The 22,408-nt window shown below is 34.6% G+C and overlaps 1 protein-coding gene across 1 annotated transcript in view; it reads right to left on the bottom strand.

Annotated features, from left to right (window-relative positions):
- Positions 1-7,662: 7,662 nt before the first annotated feature.
- LOC129265259 (mitogen-activated protein kinase kinase kinase 10-like) overlaps positions 7,663-22,408 on the bottom strand; it is a gene marked incomplete at its 5' end in the record, with an annotated part of 30,553 nt that continues 15,807 nt past the window's right edge. Inside the window, 5 exons of the mRNA XM_064101473.1 lie at positions 7,663-10,983; positions 11,187-14,438; positions 16,768-16,881; positions 19,763-20,488; positions 21,864-22,028. Of these exons, the coding sequence (XP_063957543.1) occupies positions 13,888-14,438; positions 16,768-16,881; positions 19,763-20,488; positions 21,864-22,028 (1,556 nt within the window). The remainder of the gene's footprint in view (positions 10,984-11,186; positions 14,439-16,767; positions 16,882-19,762; positions 20,489-21,863; positions 22,029-22,408) is intronic.

The raw sequence follows: 22,408 nt of genomic DNA, 5'->3' as shown, positions 1-22,408 counted from the left end.
CGGGGTGCACCAACACATCTCCCCCGCCCCGAACCCTTGATCCGCGTCTGATGTTTTCAGAAAATACATATGAAAGCCCTTTTCTTTATTTCAAGCGAGATGATGTGAGCCAGCAAGCCACAACTTGAGACTCTAACTCGGCTATGTGGGAGAGCCTTGCATTGCTTTACAGTACTATGTTCATTTAATCTCGGTCAATCGTTTAATTTTCTTATTAAAATCGTGTATGATTAATAGCTGACTAGCAATGGTTTGTAAGAACCTATGTTCACTTTGTAATTGTATTCCTTCTTCCATCATCCTACTCTTGTGATATTGGTTCTATCGGCAAACAACACCCGAAACTAAACTAAAGCAAAATAGAGCGCTATCCAAGTTACTTTCGTGTTTTTAGCCTTAGAATTGATTTTTTATAACGAGAGCAGGAAAATTATTCCAGTCTGACCATTTGAGTGTGAAATGTATACATTTCATAATCATGTTTGTGATAAAGAGTTACTTTTTATTTCCTACAATTCTCATGGTAGCCATGTACTATTGGATTTGTTAACCACACTTTAATAAATTAAAATCAAAGTCTTTGTTCTCCTATGCAAACAAAGCTTATTAACACCTTTGTGTGAATATTTTAATTATATTTATCTTATCCAGTGTCAAACTGTCAAAATAATCATTGGAATTTGGATTTAAAAATACACATAAAATCGTAATATAACCAATATAAATGTGAAAGCTGAAAGATTTATCCTGATAATTAAATTAATAGATTACAAAGGAAGCAATCGGGGGATGGGGGTCTCTCAGTCCCTTCTTTGACCCCCTCCCAACTAGAAGGAGCTATAGGATGGGGCTCAAAGTGCACGAAATGTGTTAATAATTATGTTGGCATTTGAGCAAATTGTCCACACACACACACCCTCACCCTAACACACACTCTCACTCTCTTTCATGCACACACAACCGCCCACACACACATTTCTCTTCAAATTCATGATTTTTCATGTTAAGGGGAAAACCACTTAAATAGTCTACATACATTCATACCAATTATGACAAATTTTGAAGATCTATATACAGACACCACTTACATTCAATCATTCAATTTTATCAGAAGTCTCAACATCCAATTTCTAAAGATGCAATAAAAAACGTAAAAATTCAAATTTCGCTAAAAGATGCCAGTTGTACAAATATGGCAGTGCCAACACTGTGCTCTGTATGAAGAGTTGGGTAATGTCTTCAGTATGCGGTCATCGTGACGATGCAAATTCTAAATGTTTGGAATTTGAAATTTTTATGTTATGAGAACTGTATTTGGAACTTGACCCTAAATGTATAATTTTCAAATACATTGTGTATTGTTCTTTTAATTTCAATCGAGTTTAATCCTAGAATGTAGGCAAACATTAAAATATCAGAAAAACAATACATCAAATCAAAATAATAAATGCCATTATTAGCTGTATGTTGTTGGTGGGATCATTGATGCAGTAAAATTATTTTGCAGCGCATTTGTTTTAACAAAGAATATATTACAATACTGACTGACATTAAATGAGAAAAAAAACCTATAATCTGATATTACTCCTACTTAGGGCAAGGGTAGTGGAGCGTTGTGGCCCAGTGGATTAGTCTCTGGACTTTGAAACAGAGGGTCGTGGGTTCGAATCCCAGCCATGGCGCAATTCCTTCAGCAAGGAATTCATTCACTGTGTGCTGCACTTGACCCAGGTGATGTAAATGGGTACCGGCAGGAAGTAATTCCTTAAAAAGCTGTCTGTGCCTTTATCGGTTGCCGAGCTTAGCCAGGGTAATAATAATAGCAGGGCCTTTTTTAAAGTGCCATGAGAATTGAAAGGTGGACCTGTGCGCTATGTAATTATACACCATTATTATTATTAATATTTGCCCTTGAGGCCTGACATGTCTTATAAAGAGTTGTGATTGATCTGATCAATCACAACTATGGAAAGCCAATCATAACTATGGAAAGCCAGCAACCACAACATAATAATGTGTATATGTCTGTTAAAAACTTTCTCTGAATACGAATTATACTCCAGCATGCGTCAGTGACTTGATGATTCTACAGTCCTTCATTTTCATGAATGAAAAATTATGAGGTTGTTGGATTTCCTTAGTTCACCTTGATTGGATCAATTATTAAGTAGTATTAATTAGACAGGGCCCAGACTGGGAAATATACCTCACTTTATGCCACTCAATATTATAAAAATATTATGGCCCGTATTCTTAAGTCGGTTTAATTTAAACTCTGGTTTTAAGTTGTGATTTAACTATGGAACGCCATTTGTTACATAAATCTATAACAGTAGAGGTTCAATGCATCAGCTCATTTGACTCCCAAAACATTATTAACTGCCTGGAAACGATAAGTATGACAGTTGTCTTCACCATTAAAGAATTAGTAAAGAGCACAGTAAACATGGACAGCATTCACTGTAAACAAAATTTTGAAACATTTGGCTTCCCATAATTTTAGCACCAGTGTTGAAATTACTTTTATTTTTAGGGAGCCATTTTGAAAAATAAAGGAGAGCCATTTTTGTTTTTATGAGAGCCATTTTCAGTTATCGAGAGCCATTTTTTAAAAATGATTCAGCGCGTGGTTTCGCATCGCAGTTCTTCCTGTTTGTTTACAAATTAATTTGATGTTAAACATTGTTTATTTAATTGCTATTTACTTTTTCTTTATTGTTATTAATTGTTTATTATTTTCTTTATTGTTGTCCATTTACATGTAGATCTAATGTTTATTGTTTGTATCTCATCACTTCTCGTATATTAAATTAAATGGACGTTCTATACTTCTTTTTAATATACAATTTTGTCCATCAAATTGAAAAGGATGAAGTTTATCACATTTGAACAGAATTTGTATTTATTAGCACAGAGTTAGACCATGGTCTAACTTAGTTTAAGCCGACTTCAGAATACGGGTCTATGTGGTCTGTGTCAATCAAGTGTGTGGTTTGTTTTTTTAAATCCAAAGATCTCTTTTGCCCTCACCTTTATCACCCTCCCTCATTCATCCCTATCCACTCAGTCCACTCATACACATGCAACCATTCTCAGCAACCAGAACTTTTACGACATCAACTACTGCAACAACAAGTTAACAAAGATCATCAAATACTTCTTTTCATATATTTTTGTACAAAATCTGCCAACTTCACATCTTTTAATATCCTTATTTCAATTCAATATTTTTTTGTTGTCTGCTTCTGTTTACAAATCATTAATATATCTATATATAATCATATTAAATGATAATAAAATGACAGGAATGATATACATGTGAGGTTTGATAATAATACATATATGTATAGATATATAGATATATTACAAACTGGAACAAATATACACAAATAAGTAAAAAAGAAAATGCTGTACATACAGTAGTACAAACTTATCATGTTTTAAAACATAATTATAAATGAAGCAAAATTATACATTCAAACCTATTTTTTTTTCCTAGTATGTACTGACTTTTTTTTCTCATATTACATGTTTTCTTTTTGGTAAAGTTGCTGTAGTAATGTGTATCCAGCACGAATAGAGTACTTCAAACAAACCTATTTTTACAGAGACATTACATTGTCTGTATTGCATTAGTACGAACAATAAATACAAATCTGAAATCTAAAATATAACATAACATACAACTTATAAACTACAGAGACAAAAAAACCCTTTCTTTTTGGCTTGAAAGAATACTATGAGTTTCTAAAAATTGTAAATTGTAAAATACCAGAAAAAGTGATGTAAAAAACCTGGGTTTTGATAATCGCTTGCATCTTTTAACTTGAAAATCAACATTCCTTGTGGGAATTGAAATTTATCAACTTGGTGTCAAAAGGGCCAAAATACTTATTTTTCCCCAAAAAAGTAAAATAAGACATCTTCTGTGGGTCACAAGAACTTTGATATTATATCAATCTACAGAACTAACTTTGCAGTGTGTAAATATATGTAGAATTAAAAAGAAAATACAAAAAAGACAAATACAAAGTAATAACATTACTCATATCATCCTCTTACTTTACCCTGCAAAGTGATTTTTTTAATAAATTCAAAGCTAATTTAATATTGTTAGTGAAAGAAAATTAATGAATACATTGTAGATTATCATAAACTTGTTATTTAAGTGAATACAGAACTGAATTCATTACTTCATATGCAGTAAGGAAAAAAAACGAAAACACAGGCACGAAAAATAATAAAACATAAATCAATTGTACCTCGTTACTAGTAAGACAGCAAAACTTAACCTCTTATTGTAAGTGTGTGGAAACTAGAAAGTAAAACTACCCTTTATAGATACCATATTGTTTTATTTGAGCAAATGACCCCAACGTATTTGATCACACACTCACACACAAATGCCTTAACTGCCATCCATATAGGCAACATACAAACCAAAGCTAAAACACATAGTGATATGATTTCATATTGAAGGAATACAGTGTTTAACAGCAGTGAATACAAGCCTTTAAAAGATTATAAGGCCAACACACCATACATTAATCATAAAGTCAAAGTTTACAAAAGAAAAAAAAAACAGCAACAAACAAACAAACATCAAAACAACCAGGAGGACAAAGATACATAATTTCAATTTTTTTCAAATGGTAAAGGTCTTCATGATAAGCAGGTTATCATCCTGTCATAAAAAATATATATATTTGTCTGTTCATTTCAAAAGTGCAATATATACAGACACGGTTCAGTTCACAAATCATAATTTTGACTCTGGAAAATCTCGAAAACAACACAATTTCTGATGGAATGGAATTCAAAGGAATAAGAATCAATTGTGAAACAATGTAATGTGGAGTGATGATAGATGAAGTTGCACAGGATATTAAAATGGATGAATACTAAACAAACAGCATTTCATAACTAATTAGTACTTTTAGGCTCAGTATGTTACATCACACATGTATACAGAATTATACTTATCAATATATTATTATCCTTTCAAATAGCATCATCATTTGTCTCTTTAATAAATATTTAGTATATCTAATTGGACAAAACTAAACTCTAAACTTATTACAATGATGTCTCATCATTTTGCCAAAAAAACACTGTCCTATCAAAAAATTAATTTCTTTAAAAGTGTTGCAATTTGATTGCTGCAACTACAACAACTACAACAAAAAAATGTGTAGTCAAGATCGAAAATGGAAGCGAAAAGTTATAAAGATTACTTATAAATATTTGGTAGATGATTTAGAAGTGAAAATTGGGATTGCTTAACCTTAATATGCTACATGTTCACATGTTCAAAATTATACTTTTTGAAAAGTTGCAAACATTTCTGCACTTTATTAATCACGACACCCAAAATTGTAAAGAACAAATGATAGTTAAAATTATCAGGGTTATTATAGATGTAATTTTTTTTCAATCTAATATAAAAGATGCATTGTGAGATAATAAATACATTATTTGATGACTTTTTAAAGGAAACCAGTGAATTTTTACAGTGTATTCTATATTTTACAGGCAATAAAAAAATCAGCAGAGCAGGTCAACTTAAACAGACATACTTTGGTCTGGCAAAGACAACTGTGCTACTCACAAATAAAAAGTTAGCATATTCATCGAGTTTACAATCTGCACTAACCACCATTGAGGCAATATGTACGTAGCAGTGTACTGTGAAGCCCGCCACACACTACATGATCTGACTGCGACAAAAAAAATTAACAAGTTTGAAGAAGTAATATTATCCTTTTTGAAGTTCCGAGAAGTGATATTATCCTATTTGAAGTTCAGGACAATGCTAGGAAAACTAGAATCAACATTTGGCTTTGCTGCAAATCTAGAAGTTGTAGTAAAGTCTAAATCGGCTTCAAGTTACAACCGATGATGATGTCATTTCGATTTGAAATCGATTTGATTTTATTCCGATTGGGACGCTCAAAATAGACTGAAATGTCGCCTTTGGTATATCACAAGACAATTCAGAACTTTGATTGTGAATGTTCGCATCAAATGCTATTGTAATTTGTTTGAAAATCACATCGCGATGGATCATGCAGTGTGTACGTCGGGCATAAGAGAACCAAATGGCCGAGTGAACCTGCAAGGTTAAATTTAAGATATATCATTCATTGACAGGACTTGTGTTAAAGGAAACCAAAACCCAAGAGACAACTCTCCACTTGTTTTTACACAATTTTTCAGAATGTCCCTATTATCTTGAAAATTGCAAATTGCCTTATCCTGAGCATAACATATATTATGGGAAAATATGATTCACACCACATATGTCAAGGTCAGGAGGAGATGATGTTAAATGTGTAAAATAAAGGGGAACATCTGAAAATGTGTGTACAAAACAAATGGAGGGTTGTCAGCCATTTTGAAGCATGTTTGCCAATTTGAGGATCCCCATAGAAAGTACAAGACTTTTTAAACATCCATAACTTGCCTATTTCATAATCAATTTTGATGGAACTTGTTTTAAATTGTTCCTCTTGTTTTACTCTTTCCAATAAGATTGCTTCTCTTCTCGGGTTTTGGTTTCCTTTAAGGTACATGTACAAGAAGGAGACACGCGAGAAGTAAAGAATAGCAATGGTCTGAACACTGATGCAGCAGTGCATTTTGCAGCAAGTCTACACTCAAGCTGGGCTAAGCAGGCACAGGATACACCACAATTTAAAAAGTTGGACTAAACTTCTGGGGAGGGTTTCATGAAACATCTTCGGGGTGATTTTCACTGACAAATTTGCTCTGAACCAATCAGATTAGACAGTTTCAGTAGCTTATAACAAAAAAGTCATTGAAAATCACTGACCTTATTATGCAGAAAACATTCCCATGGTGTCTGGCTGGATGAAACATTTCAGATTATCAGAACTCAAATTATTTCAAAGCAATCATCATTACAAATTTCAACACACAGAAATGAAAGGTCACACGTATGAGGAAAAAAGCCCACCTCGCAGGACTTGAATACAACATAAGTCACATGACTGTTTTATGAATACCCACTACAAACCTTAATATATCTGCACCATCCAGAAATCAATGCCATGTATTGGCTAAAGACGAGCAAATTTGAGTCAGTAATCACACCACAAACAGCAAAAATTACAATGACCATACTATTCCTTGATGTTTGGCATCCTGACAAATATACAGACCATCAAATAAAAACAATCTTCACACAAAAACAATCAATCTATTACAAACGGAAAACACCCGAATGCAAGAGCGGCATATTTCAAATAAATAACCTTTTCAACCTTCCGTACAGATTTTGTAAGAGTCTCTTCATTTACAATATTATATAAACATGAAATAGAACATGAATCAATCACATTTTAATGCCTATTTGATTTTCCAAAAACTTGTTGATCAAATGGGCGTTTCTAAAAGCTGTCCGTAATGAAACGTTTGACCTAACCAATTACTTCAATATGGGAAGCCAAATGAGTGTATGAACTAAAGGTGGAATTTTTAACAACTAATTGGATTGATAACAAATCACTTTCAGTGCAACATATTTCTTTGAATTAAAATATTTGAAATAAATTCAATGCATGAGTTAATTTAAAGTAGAACTCTTGGCTTGGCTTGTAAAAATCTTTTCAATAATGACTGATTTTCCTCTTTTTTTTGGGGGGGGGGGGTAGTATTATATAACTAGTACTATTCTATTCCTATATTAAGGTTGGTTGGTACATGATGATATTTAAACCAATCAGCATGCATGATTTCATTTATCTACTGATTTTTTTTTTCCAAATTGATATTTGCATCAATATGAAATAAGTTTCTCACAACATCCCACTGGCATCTTTTTCTAGATCAGTGTAGATGTTCAACTACTTCGTTCAACTTATTTATCAAAGTTGTGATTGAACTGCTTATCTCCTAAAGTGTTGAAAAGTATCATGGAAATCAATTGATATCTGATGTCACGAGATGGCGCTGTTTCCATTCTGTATTGAGAAAAATACTGGACAAGATTGTACAGATTTAAAAACATAACTTGGATATGACTTTGTTCATGAAGAATTTTTTGGGAATTTATGAAATTTTGTCAACTTTGCAAGGTTTGTATGCACCAAAGCAATCCTGAAAAAGGCAAGTGCAAGCCATTGTGATGTGTCACACTCTTGCTCACATCAGACATGATCTGATGAGGAGAATCTAAGACTATTTCTCCACCCAATCTACTCCATCAAATCCTAAACATTTCCAGGCCCAATAACACAAATCTTTTCAATCAATTGCAAATTTAAAAAACGATTTTGATTGGATAATAGAAAGTAAGTTAAACTAGATGAACATCTTGATTAGCCACAGATGTTTTGTTATTGATTACACACACGTGCAACCAAACAACAGTGATGTGAACAGAGCTCAACATTCCCACAGAATTGCTTTCAAAACTTGGAATAGGCCTTTCTTAACTCAGTGGTCGCATTGACTTTTGGCAATGGTAAGAGACCATAAATTCAAGAGAACTAGTTATAGAATTCTTGAAACAAAACACTGTTCAAACTTAACTTCAGATACAGGATTATGAATTTTTAGTTCCTAAATGCCACTCTGGATGAATGGTAACTGAGTGTGAATGATAGATTCATCTTCATTTAGCTATATTTTATAAAACTACAAGAAATTGAAGATAAATAACATGATGCTTCCATCCTACATTCACAATAATCTTATAAACACCTTGCTTGTTATCACTTTGTTAATTTCAAAATTAAGAACCATCTAACACTTGCGCTAACCATGCCATTCCTATCATCTCACTTCTGTACATGATATTTAAAAACCATTACAATATTCATTTTACATTTCATGTTCATCTGTTTAGTACTGCTGTCTTAGTACTCCTCACAATTATATCTAAGTTTGATTGAATCTTTATAATACACTCCACTGAATGGTACACCTTTGGCCAGTATTGTGTATTTCTGATTAATTCGCTTGTGTTGCCTGCAGCACTTGTTTATACAACCTGAGTTTATCACACCACAGAGCCCACATTCTTGAAAGCAATCCAACTTAAGCTATTTGACTATTTAATCATTTAAACTTGTTATCATTTGAAAAGTTTAAGCCACTGATCAATATCAATATTCTGGTTTATTTTCAAAGTGCTATAAAACATACATTGTACGCATCTATAAATATTTATTATCAAACCCATTCATCGGATTCAATCATTTATTCCTGCACAAAACGTATGCACATCCACTCCCTGGGGAGTAATATGGCCAGTCACCATTGAGGTGCACGTAATACCTGACAGCTACAAGGAAATTTCACATCCTATCAGGTACCCATCAAGCACCCGGGTGGAGAGTGGCAAAGTGTGGATCAACGCCTTGCCAAAGGACGCTAGGCTGTGGTAGGATTTGAACACACAACCCTTTGATTACAAGGTGCGAGTCAGAACCACTGCACCACAGCTCTTCCCGTAATGGAATAGCTCAGTTCCATAGAACAGAATAAATTAATCACACAGTTCTTGCAGAGAGTGGGTTTTATATTTCAAAGATGTTTTTTTTTTTTTAGGATGGCAGTTTTTTAACCAAAATTTAATTGTAAAAAAAAAAAATCATAAGTGCATAATGTAGCTGCTACATACCGTAAGTAACTTTGCACAATACAACCTCAACTTCTTTCTGCAAGGGACAATGCCAAATTCACAATTTTACACTACGACAAATGTCAATAACCTTATTATTTTTCAACTTATTTGACAATGTCAAGAGCAATAGGCACATAACATGTAGTTGGATTGCTTCCAAAAATATTGGCCATTTTGAAAAAAAAAAAAATTCTCGACAACAATGCAGCAAAAAATGATCTCTTACAGAATGAGAGAGGACTTTATCTGTCTCTATTCACACCGGATATCAGTCAACCATCTCTCCCTTGCATTGCAAGGATAGGGTTTCCAAACATTGCTTACAAGCATGCAATAGTTTGAAGTAAGATTGGATGGCAAGATTTCATTGGATGCGTGCCCACTATCATCGGTCTGATACTTAGTCTAAAATAATTCAGGATATTTCTTCAGATTTTATCAATGTGGACTTTTACAACTTAATACTACCACTGCTGCTGCTGCTGCTACTACTACTACTACTACTACTACTACTACTACTACTACTACTACCACCACTACTGCTACTACTTCTACTATTCCTTCTTCTCCTCCTATGACTTTGACTTCAACTTGGTAATATTGAACGAGAGGAACACAGTTTCAATTCCCAGCCAGTGTTAATTTCAGTCAGCAAGAAATTCATCTGTATTTTGCTGCATTCAACCCCCCCCCCAAAAAAAAGGGAAATGGATACATTTATTCTTCTTGAACAAAGCTTCATTCATTGGTTGAATTCACCGATTGCTGGGGCTAAACATCATTGTTACTTATGCTACTGCGACAACTACTTCTACTACTATAACCACCTTTACGGCAGAGATTTATCTGAGATATGGCTTATCTGAAATATACTTTTAATAAGAATCCTCTCATGATACTAAGGTCTCGTTAAAATAACTGAGTAGGTCATCATTTAACATCCAGAGGGAGATTAAATGCAATACTTACATTTCTGCTCACAATTTCCATTGGAAATGGATTTCAGAACCACCCAGTCAAATAATCTATCTAATTTCATTGTATTATTACTTCAGCACTATGAGAACTAAAGAATAGCTTAAACAAAATTATTCAATTTCATAACACTAAAATAAAAAAAAGAGATTTCATTTTTCTTGCATTGCTTTCTATAAGAAAAAACATTTAATTAACTATACTACAACTGCAGCACCTTCTTCCGTTATTCAAAAAGGAAAGGCAACTCATAATGCAATACATAAATCCCTGCAAAAATGTTTACATACAACTATCCTATGACCTTACAAACTTAAATTAATTATTTTTCTAAAATAAAAGGAGATATTTCCCATTCACTATAGGGCAATTCCATAAAATAATCAACCTTTTTGTACGTCCGACCCCCATTTTTCTTAAGTCATACTTCACTTCATAAACTGACCAAGTCATGGTCCTTTGAGAACAATACAGACTATCAAAAGAACAAGAAATCAGAGACAGAAAATTTCATGAAGTTCCCACATGTAGGGGGTCGGACGTACATATTTTGTGGAATTGCCCTATAAATAATTGAATCAATTTACCTAACATCTGGCTCAGACAAATAAAACATCCACCCCTACTTCCCGAAATAAGTTCTCGACAACTTGACATTAAGAAATAATCTTTTCGTCTTAAAAATACTGCCAACAATTTCATGGCAATTAAATGACATAAAATGTAGCAAAACAAAAGGAAACATACTTTTGAGCTTAACTTTTTCAGCAAAACAGATAAAATGTATCTTCTATATGTAACAAGGATACAATTCTTTATATAAACTATATCTTATACTGGGAAGTTCTTGAGAAAATATTAGGATAACTACATAAGGAAATTTTTCAATCAGATTGTAGCTTTCTGAAATAAGAAATTGGTTATTAATTCTTGGACGGGTGGTGAGACACATTCTGTCTCTAAAGATATGTTGCTTTTTTTATATCCAGGTTGACAAACTTTTAATATCTAATAAATCAAATATTCAGGAGAGTGAAACTGAATCAATGTGGAAAAACAATATACAGTCCGACCTCTCTTATCCGGCCTCCCCTTATCCGGATCTCTCTATTATCCGGACGCACATTTGCCGAGATTTTTTTTTGGTCTAATTCAATCTAGTACGTGGGGGAAATGAGACTTCAATCAAACTCAATCCTATACGCAAACTCACTTTGATTACCGGTACATATATTTTCCAATATAGTCTATCTACAAACAACATTATTTTTCATGAAAATATCTCATCCAAATCACCGAAAGAACAAAGACAGGATAATATTCCAGTAAATCAGAGCGTTTACAAACATTTCATCACGTTCTCTTTTTATTTCCCGGGGAAACACATGTCTTGCTAGCTAGCGCTTGTTTGAGCCTACAGTCAGTATAACAATGGCTGACATTGCGAAGCTGCGATACCCGCCGCGATGATCTAATTGTAAAACTTAGTTTCATCTAGTCATTCTCTTTCTTTCAAAGTATGCTTGATGTATACCTCATTCATATTAGCAGGTAAATTATCCAAGAGTTTTGGCCATCGATCGATTTCATTTCCGTTAAAATACCGCTTATAATTTGAACTGACACTGCAGTGAATACTGTCTGTGTACGCCCACTACAATAGATTACGTGTAGCTACCACCGTTGGGGAGGCAGCTGCGTGTATTTGATATTGGGTCTCCCAGATCCAGATAAATCCCTTATCCGGATTGGTGCTGGTCCCAACGTGTCTGGATAAGAGAGGTCGGACTGTATTCACAAAGATTGCCTCAACATGGTATAGTGGCTTCTTGTCTTAAAAAGTGGAGAGGCTCTGGCAGTCTCACCTGCATCACCAATTCAATATAGCAGCAGTGCTGACTTTGAAAACTACTATAAAATCATTATTCACAAAAAACACCATTCATATAATGATACAATACTACGTTCATTGACCCTAAATGATATTTGACCTTGATCATGTGACCTAAGACCTGTCAGTGATACCATGTCCACATTTCATAAACTATATCCATAAACATTGGAAGTATGACAGCAATTTAAAAACTACCACCAACGTGGCCAAAGTTCACTGACCTTAAATGACCTTTGACCTTGGTCATGTGACCTGAAACACACACAGGATGTTCAGTGATACTTGATTACTCTTATGTCCAAGTTATATGAATCAGATCCATAAACTTTCAAAGTTATGGTGGCAATTCAACAAATACCCCCAACTTGGTCAAAGTTCATTGACCCTAAATGACCTTTGACCTGGGTCATGTGACTTGAAACTCAGAAAGGATGTTCAGTAATACTTGATTTACCCTTATGGCCAAGTTTCATTAACTATGTCCATAAACTTTCGAAGTTATGTCGAAATTTCAAAAACTTGAACTTAGGTTAAGATTTTGATGTTGATTCCCCCAAATGGTCTAAGTTCATTGACCCTAAATGACCTTTAACCTTGGTCATGTGACCTGAAACTCAGGCAGGATGTTCAGTAATACTTGATTAACCTTATGTCCAAGTTGGAACTAGGTCCAGAGTTATGCTGTCATTTCAAAAACTTAACCTTCGGTTCAGATTTAATGTTGACGCCACCGCCTTCGGAAAAGTGGCGCCTATAGTCTCACTCTGCTATGCAGGTGAGACAAAAATTAAATGCTGGATTTTGGACAGAATATCACTTGTAAGGTTATCTAGTCATTATTTCCCTCAAAATTGTGCCATAGGATCTTAACATCCAAGCAATGATTTATAACTTTAAAAAAAAATTATTGTAATTTAATGAAAATGGTTGAAATACTTTTTTAATGGGTTTTTTAAAAAGCTATCTAAGAAGTCAGATTAGATCAATCAAGAAAGAGGACAAGACTAAAGAAAGTTCAAACTGATCAACAAACTTTAAAAATAATTATAATAATAATGAAAGATATTTCATTAGGCCTACAGGCAAATCCGAATTGATGATAAATAATGAAATGTAACATTACCACTGGTGAGATTCCATCATATATCTCGCCTGCTAAAAAGAAGAGTTTTTGTCAAAATAAATCATATATCATTGGCATTACATGAGTGCCGAAAACAGGCAATTCCGACAATAAGAATAAGTTTCTTCATTTTCGTGTAATGAATTACTTGGAAGAATAAAGAATAAAATACATGGAAAATCCTGTTTGGCTAGTGGTAATAATATTCTGCCTACAATATATACCTCTCATCCAATACAGCCTTAATCATAAAAATTCTTTGATAAGGGCATTGACTGATGGTTCTTTTGTTGGCTTAGCTTCGAGGGCACGGGTGGGGTCCCTCTTCTGCCCCTCCATGTCCTGGTCCAGTAAAGAGGCGCGGTTGTTCACCCCTGAATGATACTGCTGCTGCTGTTGCTGGTGGTGGTGGTGTTGTTGTTGGTGATGATGTTGATATTGATGTTGGTGGGTGGGCGTGGTGTGGTGGTGGTGGTGGTGCTGCGTTGCCGGATGTTGCGATGGTTGGTGGTGCGAAACCTGCTGCTGGTAGTGGGCATTATATACATGGGACTGTTGTGAGTGAGAATGATGTTGTTGCTGCTGTTGCTGATGATGCTGATATTTCTGCACCTGCTGCGTCGTTTGTGGCTGGGAGAAGGAGTGTTGGAATGGTACATGGTGAGGGGTGGTGTTAGATAGTGGAGGTGAGGTGGCCCCTGAGGCGTTGCTGCTACTGTAGCTACTATAGCTGGCTGTGGAGGAGTCGGCATGGTAACTATGACGAGGTGTGGTATTGGCAGACGATGACACTCTCCCTATTAGATCAAAAAATACAGAACGATTCTTAGAAAACATGCAAAACATCAAAGAAATTTATATAAAACATCTAAAAATTAATCATAAAACAACATCAAAGCCATTAATATAAAACGAACTAATATCTTCACCAATATTCAAACATTAACTTTATCTCATATCTTAAAAATCACATATGTATTATTGTAAAAAGAATACAAATCTGTTAGCAATATATAAAGATATTAAATGTCTATTTTTTCACCATATGAATAATTTTTGTGCAAATTTCCAAATAAAATTGCTTTTTGCTTTCCATACAAATCAAGCTACATTCAAAAGCACCCATGATTTATCTTGGTAACATGAAAATGAATATGCACAACATCAATAACAACTTCTTTAAAAGAAATCACACACAGCTACAAAGAGCACTGGCCATATCAGTATTTGAGTATAGAAAACAAACTATAGGAGTGCATAATCAGTTGAGTGTGCATATTCACAAGAAGAAAGGAGGTACGATATTTAGGTGTTTAACCAGCAAAATGGGAGAGAAAATATATATCTTTAAGTAAAGGAGTCATGAATGGTGATGACATGCACATTAATTCATTAATAAATACCCCTCAATTGAAAGAGAATTAGGTAGGGAAAGCAAGCATTGAATATCTGATGGTAAAGCATACTGGGTTCTATATGGGTATTTGAGTTCCATTTGTAATAAAAATAAATTGTGACAGCAGGGAAAAAGTCATATAACAAACAAAATGGTTATTAAACAAAAATTGATTGCAACCAGAGGTCAGAGTCTGAAATTTGTGCATAATAAAATGGTAACTCATCTAACTCAACAAACTTAACTATCTTTCTCATTGTCATATATCAATGGTAATATAAGTGTAACTTTGCAAGCTGTTTTTGCAAATCATCACACTGTTAATTTAAATCAGAATGAAAGCCTTCTGGATAAACCGAGTTCTAATATATTTGACCATGTCAAGTGATAAACATGTACAAAAGTATAATAAAATAATATTAATTCTTCACTGTAAAATTGATTTTGTATCCTTTATATGTTGCTTTGGTTGATAAGTCATAAGCCTAAAAGTACACAATATCAACCTCTAATTCATCTGACTAGCTTTCCCCACTTGACCTGGTTCTTAAGAATTAACTGGAATTACAAGAAATATGCAGTTATTATTTTTCTTGATTTATAGATACTTGAAAATGACGAAGAAAATATCCTTTTGAAAAAAATACAATTATTTTTTAATTAGAAAACATCGATTGAGTACCATTTGTAACAGGCGAAAACATTCAAGTGGGTTATTTCTGCAAGGCAATTGTAAAAGAGCTTACCATGAGCAACACGAGCAAGTTTTACATTTCAAAAATATATATTTTTTGTTTTGGTTTCAATTTGATCTACATTTAGAGATGCACTGAAGCAGAATAAAGAATAGCAAGCAAATGTAACAATCTTCATAATATTCCTCCCATGTATAGCAAATGATACACCATCTTATCCTCTGCTTTGAAGTCTAGATGTAAGAAATGAATGTATCATATCATACTTCTTTTTTTTTCACCTTCTCTGATTTATGAAAAGTACAAGCATGTTAATTATAAATACAACATTATAGCTATGGAAATGTGCATATGAGTGTAATACGATGAGGAAGAACAAATTGAAAGAAAAATGCATAATATCTGTGTAGCACAGCCAAGCAGGAAAAGGAAAAGCTGAAAGTGGTTTCACTATGAATACACAGGCATATATGACTTGATAAATGGCACATCTTCACAATCTGTACATGTACATATGAGATTTCTATTATGAATACATGAATGATATAATATCTACATGGGAACACCTATTAAATCAACACCATAGCTAACAAACACCACAGCTAAATGAGTGAGATAGGCGTGTCAAGAAAATTTTGTTAGGATTTGTGAATTTCAATTTTCATCACGTTCCAAATACTGGACTCCCATAAAATTGCATGCAGGAGGAAGTTATTCAGAACGTGACTTATAACAACATTTTGCAAAATAACCAGGGGCCCATCTAATGAAAGCATCTAGCTCCAGCTCCTTAACTTCAGCTTGACGCTGTCTCTATGGAAAGCCAGGCTGTTTAGACAAAATATAGATGAATGGAATTTGCAAATAGCGATTATATTTATTGTCCAGGTTGGCCTTCCATAGGGATGGCATCAAGCAAGAATTACGACACTTTCATGAAACAAGCCCCAGTTGTGCATGTGTGTAACAACTATCTCTCTCAGTACGCTACGGTGAAACCCCCCGTACGGTGTGTGAGATAGAGAGAGGACTCACGATGAGGCGATTCGTTTGAAGACTGGTTCTGGGGTGTGAGGTATACTCTGGAGTGAGGGCGGGGTCGGGCACAGATGTCAAGCGAGGATGGCCTCTCCATCTGTGAATCTCCCACTGCACAACAGAGATACAACCAGTATTCACATCAGTATTCACCCGTCAGTATTCACATCAACCCCATTAAACACCCACAATCCACCTCAATAAAACCAACTTGGTGACATTAACCCATACAGGTACACAGCTTTCATAAGGTTGAAATTAATTTCATTCTGCTTCTTAAAATTGGCCATTATTTAACCATTGACCTTTAATTTTCTATTCATTTTCATACTTTAAAAATATTGATATTAACAGGAGCTTTGATTAATCAGAAGTGAATTAATTTACTAAAAGGTTGCCAATTTCATTTTTTTTTACAGTGATTTCCTGTTTTCATAGCATTGCCAATTTAGAGTGTGTAGTGAGTAGCTCAAGAACAGTACCACATACTATATTGGTTATAGTATATTTTTATCTTTTCTGACCATATTCCAATTGTAATTGCAATCATTCAGCAAAATGAGACACTGCAAAAGTGTTTCCTCAAAAAGACACTTAAGCTCTATGGGTTGAACTCAATTGTGTATGAATTCGAATTTTAGAGATAAAAAAAATAATTAATAAAAAAAGAATTAAAACAAACAAAACACAAAGGCTAATCCTCATTAAGTACACATTCTAAGGCATATTAATTATCCTACACTACCGATAGTCAATTTATTCATTATAGGATGGTTTTATGAAGGTAATTTTCTTCTTTACAGGCCATTTCCAAAAGCTGTTCATAATACTGGCCAAAATTATGTACCCAATTTATAAAAAGGTGTAAATTGTAATATTATATCAAATAATCTTAATTAAATTGTCATTGTTAAACAATTATTTCAATATAAATCTTTTTTCTCAACTTTTAACTGATGCGAGTAAACATTATTTATATTGATATTTACGACAATCTTATTTTCCATTTAATAGCCATCTTCAAGTTGTGTCTAAATTAATGAACACCAGTACGAAACATCTCTTAGGTCTGCATGAGACTAATATGATCCTGCGTGTGAACGTGTGAAGACAAGTATGTGAAGGAGAGATGAATTTCAACAGGAATACCGCTTCCATGGAGACCCATCTACCCTGGAGCATAAATGCAACCATGAATTATCTAACATAGCAATCTTCTAGTTTAATTTCACACAGAAGAATGCATTTGATTTGGGGGGAAAGTCCCTAGTAATTTCCCCAAACATGGTCTCTAATTATGATGAAACAATCTAAGATTTATAATGATATTGGTGTTTCATGGTGAATTTTAATGATGATGAATTTGCTCATGAGCCATTTCTTCTCATACAAGTGAATTAGGATGGTGTTTTATTTAGAAAACATCTTACATATATGATTAAAAACGGGTTAAAAACAATGATTCAGATTCTATTAAATGGTCATAATTTGTGACAAGGTTATTCAGAACATGTGATGTGAAATTTGTTTGGAATTTCATTTTATTCATTCACTAGGTGAATGGCTAATAATATAAAAACTTCGAAATCTGCAGCTGATTTAAGGTAGAAACACTAACCTGTTTTAATCATATAAAGTAATAATCATAAGATTTAATACAATTTAAAGATACCACTAAACATAGAAATTGTCTGTACCTAATAACATATTAATATTCATGATTCAATGATGCTTAACGGTTTTGCAAGTTTCCAAAAGCACTATGCATCAGCCTTTGAAAATATTGCATTCCTATATTTTAAAGTCCTTTTTATAGTTTTTTTTCTACCTTCTAGCAAAACAAAATGAGAGAGCATTCAGAGCAATTTCTTCTACTTCAGAAAGCTATACAGGGATTTGGTTTCACCCCAATAGCTTTATAAAACAAGATTTAAACCTAATACAACCTGGGCTTTGCAAATTGGAAGATTGGCAAATCTAAAATAAGCTCATGTATATCTTTATCAATGCATAGAAGAAAAATATGAAATTATTTTCCTCCTACTTGAGGAGGATTCTCATCAAATATTTCTAGAAATCTGCAAATGAGTTTATATTAAAAACTAAAAAAATCATTCCAAACCCCAGTAAGGAATAGTGTGACCTAGTTCTACAATCTATGCAGCCAATTGATTTAATCATGCAAAAAGAAATAAAAAATCTATATGTATGGCAGAATATTCTAAGTTTATAACACACACCAGCTCAGACATGATATGGTATCTTTCAATGAATGGAGAATGGCAAGTAATGGAGACAAAGCTCAATGGAGATATCTGAGAGTTGAAATGATTATAAAAAAAGAGAACCTGGGGTGCGTTTCAAAAGATTTAGGTATGAATTAAGTCACACTTAAATGCCGACGCGTACATGATATGCAACGCGCAATCTTATTGATAGATACGCAGTAGTGCGCGTCCTCATGACACGATCTGACCAATACGTTCAAGCATTTCATACCGTACGCAACTCGGTATTTAAGTGCGACTCTCAGTCATACTTAAATCTTTGTGAAACACCCCCCTGATCTGATAAATCCCAAATTTTCTTGATTCATAGTGTATTATAGGTAGTCCACAGCCACAGATTTTATAATGATTTCAATATATGATTGTTTCTTTCTTTATTTTTCTTTCTCAATCTACAATTTCAAAGGGCTAATAGAAGTAATTGAAGTTTGCGCTACACAACAAAACTGAGTATTATCATTTACCGGTACTCTAGTTATTATTCAAGGCATATGAATACCAGCTCCAAACAAGATACATGTACCATATCTAAGCCAACCTGTGTTGCGTTTATGTGTCTCTTGCATCTGAACTCTAAATGAGATACTAAATGGGAATCCATTAAAACATGAACAATGCTTCTGAAAGTTGATCAAAAAGGAAAGGGGATCCACTTCAAGAATGAGACGTGTTCTAGGGGGGGGGGGGTGAAAGGCCAGACTTACCAAAGCTTGTCCTCCGTGGAGGAACTTGGGGAGGGTTCCTTAACGGTGATGACACATCTGATCCCGGACTACATGTACTCCACTGATCCCCAGTACTATCCCATTTGGTGGATGGGGTTGAACTGTCAGACGGCGTCCGTGTCCTACGCATACTGTTCAAGTTATCATCAGCGGATGCTGTTCTCCTGTGAGTCCTGACTGTTGGTGACGGTTGGTTTTCATTAGGTAAGGAGTCTCTGTGATCTAAGTAAGCAGGGTTCTGTTTGACTATTGACTGCGTGGAAGGTGGTTGATGGTTCTCCGTGGCATTTGTATCATTCCACATCCCGGTGCTCTGAGGCGCTGCTACCCAGTTCTTTGTCAGGTTCGACGTTGAGCTCATGGATAGGTAGTCTTCATCTTCCAAACCGTTCATGTCATTATCACTCGTCTGCGTACTGACCTCATCCGCCGAGGCCTGCTTGGCGTATTCTTTCCTCCGATGTTCCAGTTCTCCACTCTGGTAAATCGACAGGTTAGTAGTGCGGACGTCGTACCCTAGAGCCACCGAGGCCAGGATTGCAGCAGCGCCATACAGACCCATCTCAGCCATCCCTGGTTTACTGGTCTTGCGTCTCAGAGAATCCCTCTTTGGGTCATGGGTTTCCTCCTCTTCATGGTTGGGTGTAGGACCAACGTCTGGCCAATAGGGCTTGGGGTTGGCTAGGCTTACTTGCCAGTTACCATCTAAAGTATAGCAGGGAAATTTGAAAAGTTACAATTATGAAAGAGAATAAACATTAAGAAACATGAATTTGTAAGATGTAGTTTCTGACTGATGATGCAATACGCATCGTAAAATTGAAAATACAATCAAATATTGAAATTAACATTGTAAAACCTTGATAATCAAGACAAAAAATCTTAAGACATTTCTCACCAAAGTGACACAGCTATCAATAGCATTCCCAGAATAAAATTTCTTACTAACCCTTCACTACATTTCTAGAAGGCATGTATATTTTCATGCCTTCATGCAATGATCATGCAATGATTCTTATTATAAGTTCCTTGACCCGATATTCTAGATCCTCCTTGTCAAAATATCAGCGATAGCTTGCATGATTGGACCACATTTGCATTTTATTGAAGGATGTTAAAGTATTAAAATATGCCACACTAGATTAGATCTCAATCACACACATATTCTAGAGATATCAGATCATGCTGTTAACCATGATCTGATATCTCTAGAATATGTACTGCAGCAATCTTCATGACTGTCTCCTGTAGCTGCTCTGTATACAACTCTGTCCCAACAATGGAAAATTGAATCCTCAAAAAGCTAGCAAAGAATAGTATTATCTCAAGTATTTTGCCTTCATTATCTTTTTATTATGTTTTTTAATTTGCATACGCACATAAAAGTAGGCGTTGTTACTTCCATTATCAAAATTTTTTCCTTCTCTTTATTACACACTTTTCAAGAGTTTAACTTATATTTCTTGCCTGCTAATCTAAAAACCCTATTAGGAAAATCAACTCTTGGGTATTACTTTGTGGTATCAGGGTCATAAGGTCTAGAGGTTAAAGCATTGGACTCATGATTGTGAGGTTGTGAGTTCAAATCCCCGCTCAGCAATTATCTTCACAACCTAAAAGGCCATAAAGTGATTTCTGTTGTCAATAAGGTCAGTCACTAATACTGATTAACTCAGACACGAAATATTTCCAATGTTATTAATCATACCGGCTTGTTGTTATGCGGCAGAAAACTGAGGTGCCAAATTCCTATCACTGGGCAAATCCATAAAATAGTGAACCTTTTTTGTATGTCTAGCTCCCAATTTTCACCATTCTTTAATACTTTAATTCATGAGCTCCTCAAGTCTGTGATAATGTGAAAGCATCACAACTGCTCGTTTGAAGTCAGAGACAAATTACTCCAGGAAGGTCACTACAAACTGAAATTGATAGAATCAAGGGTGTGATTTACGAGTCAAGAGGCCAAAGGAGAAACATCCCATAGACTTTGTACAACTGAATCGGGAAGAAGCCAAGGCCAAGGTCAGCCTCGACTCCATCCCTGCAAATTGACACAGCTCTTTGTCTGAGGCCTTACCCAGCATCGGTGATAGAGGTGACTTGCCGTGGATTAGGTTGGGGGCGCTAGTAAACTTCTTGGCAGTAGCTTCTGACAGTGTATGAGGACGGAATGTCTTCTGACGCTGTTTCCGTTGCATTGTGCTTGGACCCCATGTCTTTCCCTTCGGCTGTTCCTTTGGTACTGCAAGCAGAGGGAGACACAAATATTGATTTGTGAAATCTCATCTCTTGGTATCCAATAGAAATCTGCTGCCCCACAGAATATGATACGTCTATCATGTCTTTTTCTCTATACCTGTCTTTGTTTCTTTTAATTTCATTGTCTTTACTTTCTATGTGTAACATTCTCCTCTCCTCTTTCTGCAAATCTATCAGTTTTAGTACCTCTAGAGTATTAATCCAACAGAATACATTCAAGAGAGATCTCTTATCAAATTTCATATCAGTATTCCATAATGAATTCACTAAGGTTCTATTCATTTTACCAATAACAAAAAAAAAAAACATTGTAGACAGTTAAACCTGAAATTTCATCCTTCAAACAAAGGAAACATTTATTTT

The sequence above is a fragment of the Lytechinus pictus genome, chromosome 7, assembly GCF_037042905.1.
Source record: "Lytechinus pictus isolate F3 Inbred chromosome 7, Lp3.0, whole genome shotgun sequence".
Lineage (NCBI taxonomy): Eukaryota > Metazoa > Echinodermata > Echinoidea > Temnopleuroida > Toxopneustidae > Lytechinus > Lytechinus pictus.
Note: the sequence above shows the minus strand (reverse complement) of the source record. Positions and strands in the feature narration are given on the sequence as shown.